General features: G+C 33.9%; 1 protein-coding gene across 2 annotated transcripts; it reads left to right on the forward strand.

The window, feature by feature from the left end:
• Positions 1-126: 126 nt before the first annotated feature.
• On the forward strand, positions 127-16,200 carry LOC110382210 (lachesin). Of its 2 annotated transcripts, XM_064042643.1 has the most exons (10): positions 127-285; positions 1,661-1,779; positions 4,771-4,893; positions 5,506-5,662; positions 6,251-6,350; positions 7,053-7,209; positions 8,192-8,298; positions 8,792-8,931; positions 10,283-10,409; positions 11,740-16,200. In XM_064042643.1, exons 1-10 carry the CDS (start codon positions 216-218, stop codon positions 11,759-11,761), a joined length of 1,122 nt encoding a protein of 373 aa, XP_063898713.1. In that variant the 5' UTR covers positions 127-215; the 3' UTR covers positions 11,762-16,200. The 2 variants fall into 2 exon arrangements, with proteins under 2 accessions (XP_063898713.1, XP_063898714.1); XM_064042644.1 differs by lacking the exon at positions 10,283-10,409.
• Positions 16,201-16,282: the final 82 nt, after the last annotated feature.

A 16,282-nucleotide genomic window follows, 5' to 3' on the forward strand; every position in this document is an offset into this window, starting at 1 on the left:
TAAGCGCAAAAATATTAAGAATTATCAATTAAATTGTTATTAGACCATTTTTATGTAACAATGAATTAGAAGTGGCGTTCTGTTGCTTTAAAAATAAAAATATATCCCTGTTACTTAAACTATACTTATCATTCACTCTCATTCAAAAGAATCATTCAAACGGAATAAAAAAATCAAAGTTTTCTGTTGTGGCTGGAACTTAGAAGTGATTATTGATGCGTGTTACAAAAATGGAGTTCAAAAATTACGTTTATTTAACGTTATTACTGTGCTTTTCATCAATTGGTGAGTAAACAAATGTAATTTAGTGTTAAAGTTGTGTTTTTATGTGACTAAAATGGCGTAGATCGCCGTATTTTCTGTGATACACGGCATTTTATTTTATGCTTTTGTATGTTGACTATTGACACGCCCAAGTTGTTGTTTTTCGTTATTTCATTACAACTTTAATAAATAACATTTTGATGCTCAGTTAATTCGTCCGGAGACGCATCTTCATGTTAATAACTTGAGATTTAGGCAACGCGTATTCTAAATCATCTCAAGTGAACAGTATTAAAAAAAACAAAAGAGTAGAGGTACTCGAAATTAAAATATCTGTATTTTCTGCGGGATTTGTAATCATTTAAATCATTACAATCAATCGAGCTATTTGATTTAAAATTATAGTACTTAAGTAAATAGTAGAACAATACAATATATTAGTCACCGATAGCCGGTACCCACAAATATTTAACGCGCCTTCTGAAACACAAAAGAACTCGTTATAACGTATATAGTCATCCATTCACGGACCGAGCCAAGAATTGCTTAAACTTATGATCTATCAACTGAATCAGTATTCTATGTAGAACAACTGCTTATCTGATCTATTCAACCAGTTACCTGGATAAACCAAAATCTACAAATATAATGAAATAAGGAGCCCCTGAGACTCTTAGGAAGTCACATTGCTGGTCAACCATCCAAGAACTGACCACCACTGATCAACTGTGTGACTGTCTGATGACTTCGGCCAACTTATCTACAAGCTGACCCTCCGACTATGGGTGCAGCATGATCGATTGTCAGACTCTCACTGACTAAAACCCACCATGTTCCTTCTTAAGCCCTTTATGTACCATGGCTGTGTGTATTATTATTATGGGCCCCAGTTGTCTCAAATATAGGAATAAATTGAATAAAGTAACTTTCAGCCCCGGTTCATAATCATTGTCCGTTCAGAGATTGAATTTTAACATTAGTTTCATATAATAAAGTACATATGCCAGACAATCTCTATTATAAAAACAATGGATAGATTGTTTATTGAAATCTGCAGTTATTGTCTTAGATTGAAGGTCAAGAAGAATACCTTTATAAAGATAAAAGTCATTCATTCAAAGTACGCTGAAAATCAGCACTTTTTGAAAGTCTACCAAAGACACCCTGTTATAAAGATACGTAAAGATAAAAGTCATTTATTCAAAGTAGGCTGAAAATCAGCACTTTTTGTACACCAAATTTACAAAAGACAGCCCCCAAAACGACCGCCCTTCACCACTTCCTATGTGTTTTTGCTGGGGAGAAGTGGTGGAACAAAGTCCCCAACAAGACCCGCTAATAATATACCACTGGGAATTACAAGATGTCTTCATATAACTCAATGTTTTGTTCACAGCAACAGCACAGAGGACGCCGACGATATCTCATATTACTCAAGAACAGATCAGGGATATCGGCAGTCAGGTGGATTTGGACTGCTCCGTCCATTATGCCCAGGACTTCCCTGTTATTTGGGTAAGTTCCTAAATATTACTCTTCATAATAATATAATATGTAGTTTTATATAGCTATAATATAGCTCATATGCCGCTCATATGCTCATATGGCCAGTGAGTATGGGCCAATCCCCCTAGCTTTGGAGAGGCAGCAACCCAGAGAAAATCTTTCATCTACAACTAGGTATCTTATGATATTTTTCTTTGGACATTTTTGTATGCTTTTGACTTTTTAATTATAAATTCAATTTCATTAAAATATTTGACCATTTAGGTATGTATGACCAAACCTTTTGACATTTTTTTATACATCAGTAATTTGTATTTGTTTCATTTCTAATTATAAATTCAATTTCATAAAATAAAATAATTTTGCATGTAATTCTGACATTTGTGGTGTAAGCAGTATAATACCTAAAAAATTTAAAACATTTTAATGGGTTATGGACCTGAATTAAATGATTTTTATTTATTTATAAAATAAATATACTATAATGTACTCCATTGGAGTAGGCACTTCTTATCAAGGGAGCAGCAGGTTTAATTACCTAGCAATCTCTGGTGTTTAGAGTTTTTTCTAATCTGCTTAATGACCTCTGGGCTCTGACATGGAATTGTCATAACTACTACTACTGCCACTTAACTAAAGATAAACCATTTTGATAAGACTTTTTACACAAATACATATTACGAATAAACTACTGCTTAAAATAGTAAGTTAATTATTTAATTTAGTTGTTATAATTGTATTTACATAGTTTTTTTGCCACATTGTTCCCTACTAATATTATAAATACGAAAGTAAAACTGTCTGTATGTCTGTCAGTCTGTCAGTTACGCTTTCACGTCTAAACCACTGAAATGATTTTAATAAAATATATGTACAGAGATAGAGTTGACCTTGAGAAAGAACATAGGATAGTTTTTATCCCGGGCTTTTGAAGAATTCTCTTGGAAACGCAATATAACCGGACTCTAGGCGGATCTAGAAGATAATAAACAGGAAACATTTTTTTACCTAAAATGTAAACCCACAGGATGTAGATAATAATTCTCATAGTATGTCATCATTGTCAAGACAATAACAGCAAACTTATACATACATTTATTATTGTTTATAAATAACTATACATTTTATAACTGTTGCTTTGTATAATATAATCATTAGTTGAAGAAACACCATTTAAGTATGTTAATATACTGGTCAATATATGTCGATTAGCACAAAGAAAAAAAATAAAATACGTAAAAATGAAAATATTAATTTTCAAACAAAGTAAATAGAATAAAAATGTGCCAGAATTAGAACAACATATAAGAGTCAGTCATTACAAACAACAGAAATTCTCCCTTGAAAATTGACAGTTGTCAACTGTTCAAAACATTCGATACTCCTAACTTTGTCTCTGCTTGACACATGATGTTGTAAATTATGAAAACGAAAAATGACTCCTGTGGTTAAACCACTGAATGGATTAGGTATTTTTTTACAATTTGCCATAGAATATCATAAAGTATATGCGATAGGATTTAATGTGATTAGGTACGTACGACACACCCGATATATACCTAACTCGTAGTTTTTATAAAGGAACAGAAACGTCGGGATTAAAATAATATTAATATAACCGCGATAAAATCCGTAAAAGTAGTTTTAAAATACTTACATAATATTTTTGCTTTACAGCTGTAATTGCACTTTGTATAAATACAAGTTTTTACACAATTTGTAGGAACTATCTTTAAAATGACCACATCTAAAGACGTTTCTATTGAGACTAAAAGATTCATATTTACTCTGATTTCTAAGACCGTGTTTAATACTTTGTCATACTAGTAATTTAGTACAATATAGAGATCCTTCAGTATGTATCTCAGACACCAATGACTGTGTTTCGGATGGCACGTTAAACTGTAGATCACGGCTGTCATTGAACATCCTTGGTAGTCGTTACGGGTAGTCAGAAGCCAGTTAGTCTGATACCAGTCTAATAAACAGGTATTGGGTTGCCCGGGTAACTGGGTTGAGGAGGTCAGATAGGCAGTCGCTTCTTGTAAAGCACTGGTACTCAGCTGAATACGGTTAGACTGGAAGCCGACCCCACCATAGTTGGGAACAGGCTCGGGAGATGATGCACTTCATTTGTACGGAACCATAACAAGAAATATAAGTCTGAATCTATAAATAGCAGACTATTAAATAAATTACTTTTGATTGATTCAAGGATCTGTTGTGTTACTTTTGCAATTTGTTTTGTAAAAACAATGTATGTACTTAAGGAGGATTTAATAATTTAATCATTGAAAGTCGTGGTGTCTTAGTGGGTAAATAACCAACCTCTCGAGTATGTGGGTATGGGTTCGATTCCAGGTCAGGCAAGTACCAATGCAACTTTTCTAAGTTTGTATGTACTTTCTAATGATGTCTTGGACACCAATGAGGAAACCTGGACTATATAGTCTGAAATCACCAACCCGTATTAAGCAAGCGTGGTGATGAATGCTCAATCCTTCTCCGTGTGAGAGGAGGCCGCAGCCCAGCAGTGGGACGATAAAAAGGCTGTAACAGTAATCAGTTAATGTAGGTTTTAACTTGGAATGACACAGGCTAGGTCTTATCCATGTGCAGGAAATAGTTCCTTTGGGACGCTGATGAAACCGCAGTAGGAAGTTAGCTTTAAAATCTAAAAATAAATGTCAACACGGCTGTTATTGTGCCGATTGTCGTTACGGCCAATGGTCTAATAGCCAAGAGCCTCGACCAACACCTCAGGAGGCTCTCGTTAGGCGGCTGGATCAAGGGATTGATTCAGAAGGCAGTACTCCTTGATACGGCGCGTATTGTGAGGTTTCTGTCTCTGGGAACCTAACAACCGGTACCTTGGACCCTGTGCCCGATATCGGTGGCCATCTATTTTTTAATGTTTTTTTTTATAGTTTAATATTTAAAAATTTAAATAATATGTTGAGAAATAAATAAATGAACTAAAAATGTTTCTTTTTTTTCCAGGTAAAATACGACTCGTACAAGACAGTAGAATCTATTCCACTCTCCACAAATGCTGGGCTCATCATCAAGGATTCGAGGTTTTCGCTAAGATTTGACGATGCGACAGCCACTTACACGCTTTCGGTAAGTTATTTTACCTACTTTTCTTTTTAGGGTTCCGTACCCAAAGGGTAAAACGGGACCCTATTGTTTTCTCCTCTGTCCGACCGTCCGTTTGTCACCAGGCTGTATCTCATGAACCGTGATAGTTAGAAAACTAGAATTAAATAAATATTTTGGGGGGCTCCCATACAACAAACGTGATTTTTTGTCCGTTTTATAATAATGGTAAGGTACCCTTCGTGCGCGAGTCCGATTCGCACATGGCCGGTTTTTTTTAATATTTTTGTTTCAACCTGTTCAAACACTTATTTTTCTCATTAGAAACTGATAATAAGTACATTGACCTGATATACCTCATTCATCATCATCATCTCAGCCATAGGACGTCCACTGCTGAACATAGGCCTCCCCCTTAGATCTCCACAGATACCTGTTGGAGGCGACCTGCATCCAGCGCCTTCCGGCGACATGCATCCAGCGCCTTCCGGCGACCATTATAAGGTCGTCTGTCCACCTTGTTGGTGGACGTCCTACGCTGCGCTTGCTAGTCCGTGGTCTCCACTCCAGCACTTTTCGACCCCATCGGCCATATACCTCATTACATTTTATTAATACCATATTTTCTACCCACAGATAAAAGACATACAAGAGAATGACGCGGGTTGGTACCAGTGCCAAGTTTTGATGTCAGTCAGTAACAAGATCACAGCTGAAGTGGAACTTCAAGTTAGGAGACCACCCATCATTTCTGATAACTCTACTAGGTCTATTGTAGCTAACGAGGGAGAAAGTGAGTACCAATTCAATAGTTATTAATACTTACTAGTCCTATTTGTAGGAAGTTGGGTCTTAATACAAATAGGGTGCTTACATAAAGAAACTGAGAACCTAGTGCGAGTTTTGCAAGTTAACTTTTCATACTATGCAAAGATTATCATACTATTGAATCACGTAGCACTTATCTAAGAATTGTTTATTTAATGAAAACTGTCATTGGTACTTGGTCGTATTACACTCGAGCTCACTTTTGTAAGTACCTATAAAACTAATAACCGGCAAAATCAATGAAGATGTAATATCTAAATCCTGTGACGTAGCATACGACGCTTTTATTTCAATAGAGTTATAAAAAAAAAATAACAGCCAATTTCTTCATCAAAAGTAAAATCCAAAGTAAAAATCAAAATAATGTCTGAAGTAAAAGTAACGGTCAAATTCGCTTTTTCTATTAGTTTTGCTGTCACTTTAGCCTTGAAAAAACTAATTTGACCGTTACCTTTACTTTAGACATTACTTTGACTTTTATGTTTGATGAAGAAACTGGCCGTAAGTTAACAGAAATGTAGGCTATATTTAAAATAGTTTATTTTGTAATTAGGCGTACAAATGGAATGCTACGCCGGAGGGTTCCCGCCGCCGAAGATCTCGTGGCGTCGTGAGAACAATGCCATTTTACCTACCGGCGGATCTATCTACAGGTAAATGTAACGTAACGCATTGAATTTTAGCTAATTGGTAACTTACGGAACCTTACTTAGCCGTAGTTTAATAATTAACAATATTGCTACAAGTTAAATCATCCACTAATGGGCCAATCGTTGCCCAGTGTATTATTTGACGGTACATATTATCCGTCACTTAATACACTTTTCTCTGATTGGTCGACAGCATGAATTATAAGCATTTAGTAAGTGTTTATTCATAGAGCTTTTAACCAATCAACGTACACCTCGCCTTTTTCGGATGATTTAAAAGCATAATGATTTAAGCCGTAAATTAATCAACTTACTCAAATACATACGTTAAATAGTACATTTCAAATGCCGTTTATTATTTTCCGAGAGTTGATCAACTACTTAGAAAATTGATCAACTTACGAGCCTTGTTATTTTCCGGTGACATAAATATAGATTGAGTTTACTTTAAAATAATGTTCAGTCTATGAATTAAATGAGTGACAACACAATATTATTAATTTATGTAAGTTTAGTAAAGAATTAAATTAAATAGTATTATTTTGTAAATATTGTGATACAATTATCTAGTTTTAAGTTAAAGTTTTAATTTGCTGCGCCCTAACAGGGTAAGGTATACCTAGGCTAAGGATGCATCTGTATAAATTTTTTGCAAAAAATAAATATAACTATACAGAATTTTATTAATTTTCCCTTACATTCCAGGGGCAACATCCTAAAAATCGCGACGGTACATAAGGAGGACCGTGGCACGTATTACTGCGTGGCGGAGAACGGCGTCGGCAAGGGCGCGCGACGCAACATCAACCTGGAGGTCGAGTTCGCGCCCGTCGTCACCGTGCCCAGGCCGAGGCTCGCGCAGGTCTGTTTTAACTATATATCGGGTGTGTCGTTCATAATCACATTAAATTAAATGCGTTCATATACTGGTTAATATATGTCGATTAACACAAAACAAAAAAAGAGAAATACGTAAAAATAAAAAAAATATTTTTTCAAACAAAGTAATTAGAATAAAAATGTGCGAAAATTAGAACACCATATAAAAGTCAGTCATTACAAACAACTAAAATTCTCCCTTGAAAACTGACAGCTGTCAACTGATCAAAACATTCGATACTCCTAACTTTATCTCTGCTTTACACATGATGTTGTAAATTATAAAAACGAAAAATTGCTCCCGTGCCTAAACCACTGAATGGATTAGGTTATTTTTTTTACAATTCGCCATAGAATATCATAAAGTATATGCGATAGGATTTAATGTGATTGTGAACGACACACCCTGTATAAATAAATAAATTGTTTATTACTTCACTTTGTACATAATTTTTACAATATTTTGCTTAATTCTAAAAAGTGCTGATGTATAATTTGCCCGAACTAGGTAAAAACCTGTGTCTCGGGCGTAAAAGTAATTATAATAATATTTATAGCAAATTAACAATAAATTGCTATAGTAACTAAAAACTAGGTAGTATATAGTCTGAAATCAGCAACCCGCATCTCTTGCACGTGGTGATTAACGCTCGATCCTTCTCCGTGTGAGAGGAGTCCGCAACACAGCAGTGGGACGATAACAAAGGCTGTAACTAACTATAACAATTGGTCGCTCGGATGGTAGTGTGTGGATAAATATTGATTTTCGTTTTGTCTATTCGTTAAAATCGCAACACATGTAAATATTTACCCACTTCTGGGTATGAAGTGAGAAGATCGTCGGAATTTCGACTGGCGTAACTTTTTCACAAGGAAATAAAGTACACATTATGTATTATTGAAACTTTCGTTCTAAACTTAGAAAGTACAACAATATTAAATAGTATATATTTTTTCTTTCACAGGCTCTACAATACGACATGGATTTGGAGTGCCACGTAGAAGCGTACCCGCCTCCCGCCATCACTTGGCTGAAGGACGAAATACAGCTGTCTAACAACCAGCATTACAGGTAAATATACTTATTTAATACCCTCTTTACCCGACTGCCCTTAAACTATTAACCAGCAAAAGCCTTTTTCAACTATGTTGGGGTCGGTTTCCTCATGAGTATGAATGTGGACGGATATAGTGCAAGAGGAAGACCAAAGAAACAATGGATGGATTGTGTGAAAGTAGATATGGTAAGAAAGAATGTTACTTGTGAAATAGAAGAGTATGGAAGGAGAAAACATGCTGCACTGACCACTAATCAAATTGGGATAAGGGCAGGAGGATGATGATGATGATGATTGGGGTCGGTTTCCAGTCTGACAGGGGGCAGCTGAGTCCCAGTGTGCCACATGGAACGACTGTATATCTGACCTCCTCCTAGAATATGTCACTCGGGAAGAGTGTAGCTTTCCAACAGCTAAAGAATTTTTTATTCGGTCTTGTAGTAGTCTAGAGATAATCCATTACAAACACACAAACTTTATGTAATATTATTGTAATTACTATTTCAGAATCTCCCATTTCGCGACCGCCGACGAATTCACAGACACTACAATCCGAGTGATTACTATAGAGAAGCGACAATATGGCCTGTTCAAGTGTAAGGCGCAGAATAAGCTGGGCACTGATGAAGGACAAGTCGAGTTAGTCGGTAAGTTTGTGCTTTTTATATATTTAATTATTGAATTGTTGATATTTTTTAGATGGAAGTATGTTTCGCTTGATAGCGCTTTCATACTAGTGCATTTTCCGCGCGATATTGGAATTAAATGTGACAGAAATCCGCTAGTGTGAAAACGCTTTTGCAAGAAATGGATATTTAAAATCAGATATGTGGCGTGATCTTATCGTTAGCAATAATGATATGTATATTTCAAACTAATTTTTGATGCCTTTTTTTACTCTGAAAACTCTTTCAATAAATTATTTATCGAAATAGTGGTGTTATATAAAACAATGTTTCTAAGATCATGCCTGGTGTCTTATGTTAATTTTTATAAAATATCAAAAATACTGTTATATTTGAATTTCCTGCACGTTGTTTTCGCGTTCGCCTTGAATTCAAATTAAAATGGTAATCCGGCATTTATTGTGCTGTTATGCTTCTTGTATTGTTGTTTGTTGCAACCATTATATAGGATGGGATAAAATCTTTGTACATATAAATGAGCACACTTTGTACAAATCCAAATAAAAATAATTTAGTTAATTTTGAAAAAATCTTGCTCGTTTAAATAAACATCTTTTTATAATTTTCGACATGTATAGCATGCATTATCTTTTGGCCTTAAGCTATAGATAAAACAAATAATATTTTCAGTTATATCTATATTTAAACACAGTAATGCCTGTAGCACACCTCCGCTGCGAAACCCAAAGGGCGAAACCGCTATAGTTTCGCTGTAAGTTGTGGGTTGTTGGGCGGCGAAACAATAGCGAAATTCCCTGCTCTAACGTACAAAACTGACTATGACGTTGTCTCTTTCTAACATGATTTCGCTCATTTGCTTAGGCGCCGTCTACATCTCCGCCCGTTGTCCGCCATTTTGGAGCGGTTCCGCGTGTATCTCGGATGAGTCTGTAGCAATCGACAATTTTAATGAGCGAAATAGGAATGAACTGTTTCAGTTTTAGGTTTCGCTCTGTTTCGCTATTATAGTTTCGCGTAAGTGTAGTACTGTTGCACAGCGAAACTCACGCAGCGGTTTCGGAGTTGTTGTTTCGCAGCGGAGGTGTGCTACCGGCATAAAGTTTATCTTTTACATAGGTTTATGTATTTCATATCGGCATTTACTACTCATATACATAGGTCTCGCCAAACTCAATGGCGGCTTGCAGCTAACTTCTAGACATAGGGACGCCATTAAGTTTGGCGTGAACTATAAAATATTTTTTTTATGTATTTTTGCGTATATCTCCCTTGTTTACCAACGTATTTGAACAATTCTTTTTTATTTTATATGTATATGCATGGCATGCTAAATGTATGATTTCGCCTGTAGAGTCGATAATCCCGGTGTGTCCGCCCGCGTGCGGCACGGCGCGGTTCGCGGCGGCGGCCTCGCTCGCGCCGTCTGTCGCCACCCTTATGTCCTTGTTCGCTGTTTACATCATTTATGCTGTCAAAAGGTGAGTTTTAGTGTGTATTGTTATTTTAGTGGGTCGATTTTTTTGGTGGATACTGTAAAAAAAAATAGATTTCACCAAAATAAGACATAGATTTTTCTTCAACAAGGAAGTACTATATGCTATAGTAAAACAAAAGTACAACAGTGCTATTTTTTGCTTAAACAGAAAAAAACAGTTCCCAATTTCAAGCCTTAAAAGTCGAACCCAAAATGTTTTTTTTTTAGTGTATTCGTCGGCTATTTACGATACGATGGCAAAGAATTTTTGCAACGCCTGCAAAAGGCCGTTAAGCTGGGGCCCGATTCTCCTAATTTTACTTAAGAAACATACGATTCACATTCGACTGCGATCCAATCCCGACTCGATTACGATTGAATCATATGTGGCATTCCGTTATTTTTTCTTTGATATAAACGTTTTTATCATTTTCTGTTATTCAATAATTAATCATTTTGACTGCAAATGATTTACGATTGCAATATGATTGTAGAGCAAACTACCGTATAGACCAAAATCACCAAAATAGCAGACCAATCGAATGTCGTTGGAATACGATTGGTCTTATATTAATAGCAGAATGCCCGATATAGGCCAAAACTACAATTGCGATTCGATTTCTATTCAATTTTGACATTATTAACTTAGGAGAATCGGGCCCCTGAACCTAAACCTATATCTAAGAACTGTACAACCTTAACATGCAAATAAATATGTTGAATTTGAATAAATAGAAAAGCTATGGCTATACAGTCTAAATGAGAATGTTAATGTATTCAAATTTGAATAACTATAACTTTATTATAATGGCATAAAACTATATTTTTACTCGTTTTCTTAAAATGCCATACCGCGTCGTAAATAGGCCGACCCTAATTGATATTTTAGTTTTTAGCATGTTTTTTTTTTCAATGAGTGTTTTAATTTTTTTTTAATTATATTCATGTCTTTTTCTATACTGCATGTTTATAGTTTTTGCGATATCGCTTGGCGATGTTTTTTTTTTACTTTTTTTAGAGAGCCCAGGTGTAGGTGTAGATTGGATAGAAAAGTAAATAGTTACTTACAAAAAAAAAATACACTAGACATGTGAATAATCTTCAAAAAACTAGTTTCATTTATTCATTTTCTTGTGTGAGGTTTTTTGACTAAATCATTTAAAACTAAGTTTAAGTCCACAGAAAAAAAATTTAGAACATTTTTTTTATGCACCATAGGTTTTTCTTTCAACAATAATCAAAAGGACTAGTGTGTTTTGCGATACTAACAAAAAAACTTAATTTATAATAAATGTTTTAATGGACCATAGTAATTCATATATATTGTTTTTCAGAGTCGCCTATGCCAGACATTAACTACCCGGGTCTACGGCCAGACCCGCTAGTTTCTGGTTCAGCCATAAACACTAAAACTCTACATATCTTATATCTTTTAGCATATCTGTTTATTGCACTAACTTAATCTATGACCCATAACATGTTACCTTGTTTGTACCTATAAGTACGATTTCAGACGAGCGTCTTTGTGCGATACTTGCTTATATTTTGCGCGACTAGAAACTTTACTAAGACTTATTTTGCACATAATATACAAGTCTGTATTTTCTTAAAACAAATGTTTATTCTGAATTTTCACGTTCAAGGTTGAAATCCGGTAATTGTGGATGACGATTCTTGGTCTTACACGAACTTGAAAGCGCGGCAACACTCGAACGAATAACACGTTTTGTCAAAAGTACGCCTTGGTGCGTGTATTAAACCGCTAGTCTGAAACTGCACTTAAAATGTGTAGTGGCACAAATGTTTGTACTTTTAAAAATGACGCAACTCTTAATATGTTGGGTTTAACAGCTTTAAAAATACCAGTTTATCCTGAAATTGAAACAGGTAGCATTATTTTCGCATTTATAACATTATTAACTATATTGCAGCTATATTAACTACCTCTTATTGCTGAACGACTGAAAACACATATGTATGTACCATATAAGTACTATTACAAAAAAAAACTTTGACTTTTTTACAAAAACTATCGTATCTTGGTATTTTTGTTTAATTACCTGTCTAATGTCTGTTTAGATTGTAAAAACACCAATTATATTTCTTAAAAAATAAAGTAAGCGCCAAGTACTATTTTGAACCATAGAGAACAAAGTTTTTAGATATTACTTAAATAACGGCCTACTTTAAAATCTTATGAATTAGGAATACTTAAAATATTAAGTTTGGAAATAAGATCAACCCAGTGTATCAATATGAAAAATGTATATTATCTAAGTGCCAAAATATGTACTCCATTTAAAAATATATATTGCCTACGTACCTACCCTTAAAAATATTAACAAAAATAATCTATGCATGAAAAGGGCACAACATAAAATCTTAAATAGAAATAAGTTTCTTTATAAATAATGTGAATATGACTGGTTTTCAATCATGATACCAATTTCAAGATATTATTTAACGTTTTTTTTATGAAAACATAATTTGTATAAGGATATTATCTTTGTAACAAAAGAAATAACCAAAACAACTTAGAAAATATGATATGAACCGATTTATGAATTTAGACATACAATTAGAACAAGTTGGACCATTTAACTATAACGATAACCAAACCATAACCAGCCGTATACTTGCCGAGCATTGGTCACATCGGCAATTTGACTACTAAAAATAGTTCGGTTATCATCGTTATAGTTAAATGGTTCAACTCGCCGTAAAAATATAAAATAACAAAGTTAGTCGACATGCTAGGAATGCCTTATAAAATAGTTTTGAAGTAATTCTAGTAAAGTAATAGTTTTGCACAAAAAAACAACAAAAGAAAAACATTACATTTTATAATCACAATGACAGATTTTTTCAAAATAATTTATTTGTACTTTCTAACTAATCTCACAATTCAATGAGTCAATTCTTGGTTAATTTTACTTAAAAAAATTATAATGAAAAGTAGAATTGATTTCTATTTGAATCTCAATTATTTTAAATTACACACAATTTATTTAAAAAACAGCCATGACTACAATAAGTTTTCTTAAAAACCATATGAATTCTTAGTACTAAGAAAAATCTTGTAATATTACATTAATGATAGAATAAGTACCTGCAAATGTATCTCGTGTGTGTGTTTTATAATATTTTTATACTGACTGTAATATTAAGATTGTGACAAAGCTATGCGATGCTATAGTAAAGATAGAATATATAGCTTGAAAGTAAGTGAAAAAAATACATTTTCATACAAAAAATTAATCGTTAAAAATTGTCGTTCCTTGAAATGTCAAAGTTTGTACCACTTGGCTTTTCTAAGTATAGGATTAGAGCAAATTACAATAAACAACATATTATACCAAGGAAGGAAAGGTGAGTGGAGATGCCATAAGGCAAGTAGGTCAGTCGCCTTCTAGGTCAAATACAAACGATGGGCGTGACTAAAACGCTCAGTTACCAGTGAACTAACGAAGCCTTCCGCTTCCTTGAGACATTTTTGGTTTTACAAAAAATGCCCGGATTCCAAAGAAGGTGTATGAGGACGGAGCTAGTAACGTTCCTCGTTCCCCGAACACCCGCATGTTGTCGCGCTACTTTCTTAGGTTATTTTGCGTTATGACATCTCCGCTAGTATTTTGTTCTCCATGTACCTATACAGGACAATTTTTTTTTTATATCTTCATCATATCTATAGCATCGCATAGTTTATGTACTTCATACTTAAGAGCCTACTTTTTTTGTTTTGTAGCTTTTTTGCACTTTGACAGTTTTTTTATAATGTCAAAAATGACAGAATTTTAGTAAAGTGTACCATTTTGTAAGCTTTTTAATGCAATCTAACTTAAATATAGTAGAATCGTTTTGTGGGCTGGCAACATTTTGACAAATATAGTTTGTAGGAGAATTTATTTTTGTAGTTTTATATACGTTTTTGCTTTGTATAAATTGATGGTTATCATGTATGTATATTTGTTTAAATAAATGAAATTAATTGATGAAATTAACTAGGAAAATTCAAAAGTAATGAATCTGTATTGTATATTGGTGAAATATTATTTTAATAAGAAAGGTCTTAGAAATTAATTAATAATGTTTTTTAACGTAATTATACATTCCGGAAGAATTTTGTACATTTAGAATACTATCTGGGAACTGTCGATTTAATATTAAAAATGTACGATCAAAATGAATTAGGTACTATCTATCTGAAAATATCTTGTATCCCAGGTGTAAAGACGGCCGTTCTCAATATTTTATCTATAGTTTTGTTTACAAAAGATAGCAATTTTATATGACTATGTAGCTGAATGACATCTCGAGGAAACCTGGACTATATAGTATGAAATCACCAACCCACATTGAGCAAGCGTGGTGATTAATGCTCTATCCTTCTCCGTGTGAGAGGAGGCCGCAGCCCAGCAGTGGGACGATAAAAAGGCTGTAACAGTATGTAGCTGTATGTGAAAATTCTATCTTTAGTAAGCAAATTAACAGAAAGTTATTGGGAATATTGGTAAATTAAATAGTCTAAATTCTTAATTAATGTTTCGACTGCTTTTACAATATTCCATCCAAATTGTAAGACTTGATAATTTTAGTACCTAAATGTTTTTACATACTTACAGAATTTTTTGTAGAACTTTTTTTGTATAATTAATTTTCAAATTCTGGTCGTGAATCAAGTCTCATTTTTAAATAATCTGAACTTATATTAAGTAGTTATTCGCATCAGTTTTTCCTGATATATTGCCATGACATTTTAATTTTATGGTCCTTTTTAAGGTATAAGCCATTAAAAAAAAAACACGAATATTATGAACACGATTTTTTTCATAAATAAACGATTTTACTTGAGTTGTGTAAATAATATTTAGATTTGATTCCGACTAGATTTTTTATATCATAAATACTTAAAAGAAACAGTCGAACTGCAAACTTCCTCCTTTTTGGGAAGTCGGTTGAAACTTTTTTTGTATATGTTACGGGTAATGCTAGAAGGTGGAGTAAACCTAGGTTTACCCGGGTTGACTTAGTATTACCCAAGCTTCTTGGGTAAAGTCCGAATAGTAAGTGAAATCAATTTAAATTCGGTGTTTACCCATGCTCACCTAGGTCTACCCAACTCTGACTGGGTAATGTTAGGTGTTGCTTAATTTTCGAGCCCGTGGCGTAATTCTAAAAAGGTGTAATTGCAAAACAAAATGTGCCACAAAGAAGTGTCCATGCAGAGCTGCAGGAAAATTATGCAATTCTAAATGTCACAGCAGTTTATCTTGCTTAAATAAATAATTTCAATTTGAACAACAACGACCTTTATTAGTTTTTTTTATTAGAGCTATCAAGTTTATGCTCTTCAAGCGATTACGATCACCTTTGTACGTTTTTTAAATAATAAATGTTTAAAATGACCTTGGATTTTCATTTTCACTAATTAATTAGACAAATTTTTAACATTACCCAGCCAGAGTTGGGTAGACCTAGGTGAGCATGGGTAAACCCCGAATTTAAATTGATTTCACTTACTATTCGGACTTTACCCAAGAAGCTTGGGTAATACGAAGTCAACCCGGGTAAACCTAGGTTTACTCCACCTTCTAGCATTACCCGTAACATATATATTGGAAACAATAACAGCAATTTTGACAATGTATTCATTTTAGCAGCGGCACTTATTTATTAATGTACTAATTCACATTTATTTGTGTTTCATAGACTTGTGTAGAATCTCAATTTTTAGTTTGTAACTAATGTCAAGTGCAGTTATTTTGTTTGAATAAATATAATTTTGAAAATATGTATTTTGGTTTTATCATTTACTAAGAAAAACCTTTTTTCGGAGATGGGGAATCATCAAATGGTCCCGCTGTGGGTGCAGCGTGA

This window comes from Helicoverpa armigera, chromosome 29 (genome assembly GCF_030705265.1).
Source record: "Helicoverpa armigera isolate CAAS_96S chromosome 29, ASM3070526v1, whole genome shotgun sequence".
NCBI classification, from domain to species: domain Eukaryota; kingdom Metazoa; phylum Arthropoda; class Insecta; order Lepidoptera; family Noctuidae; genus Helicoverpa; species Helicoverpa armigera.

Excerpts from the sequence above, each read along its gene's own strand:
- LOC110382210 (XM_064042643.1), top strand. The coding sequence starts at position 216 with ATGCGTGTTACAAAAATGGAGTTCAAAAATTACGTTTATTTAACGTTA. Across the intron at positions 1,780-4,770 it reads AGGACTTCCCTGTTATTTGG|GTAAAATACGACTCGTACAA; the intron begins GTAAGTTCCTAA and ends TTTTTTTTCCAG. Across the intron at positions 5,663-6,250 it reads TGTAGCTAACGAGGGAGAAA|GCGTACAAATGGAATGCTAC; the intron begins GTGAGTACCAAT and ends TTTTGTAATTAG.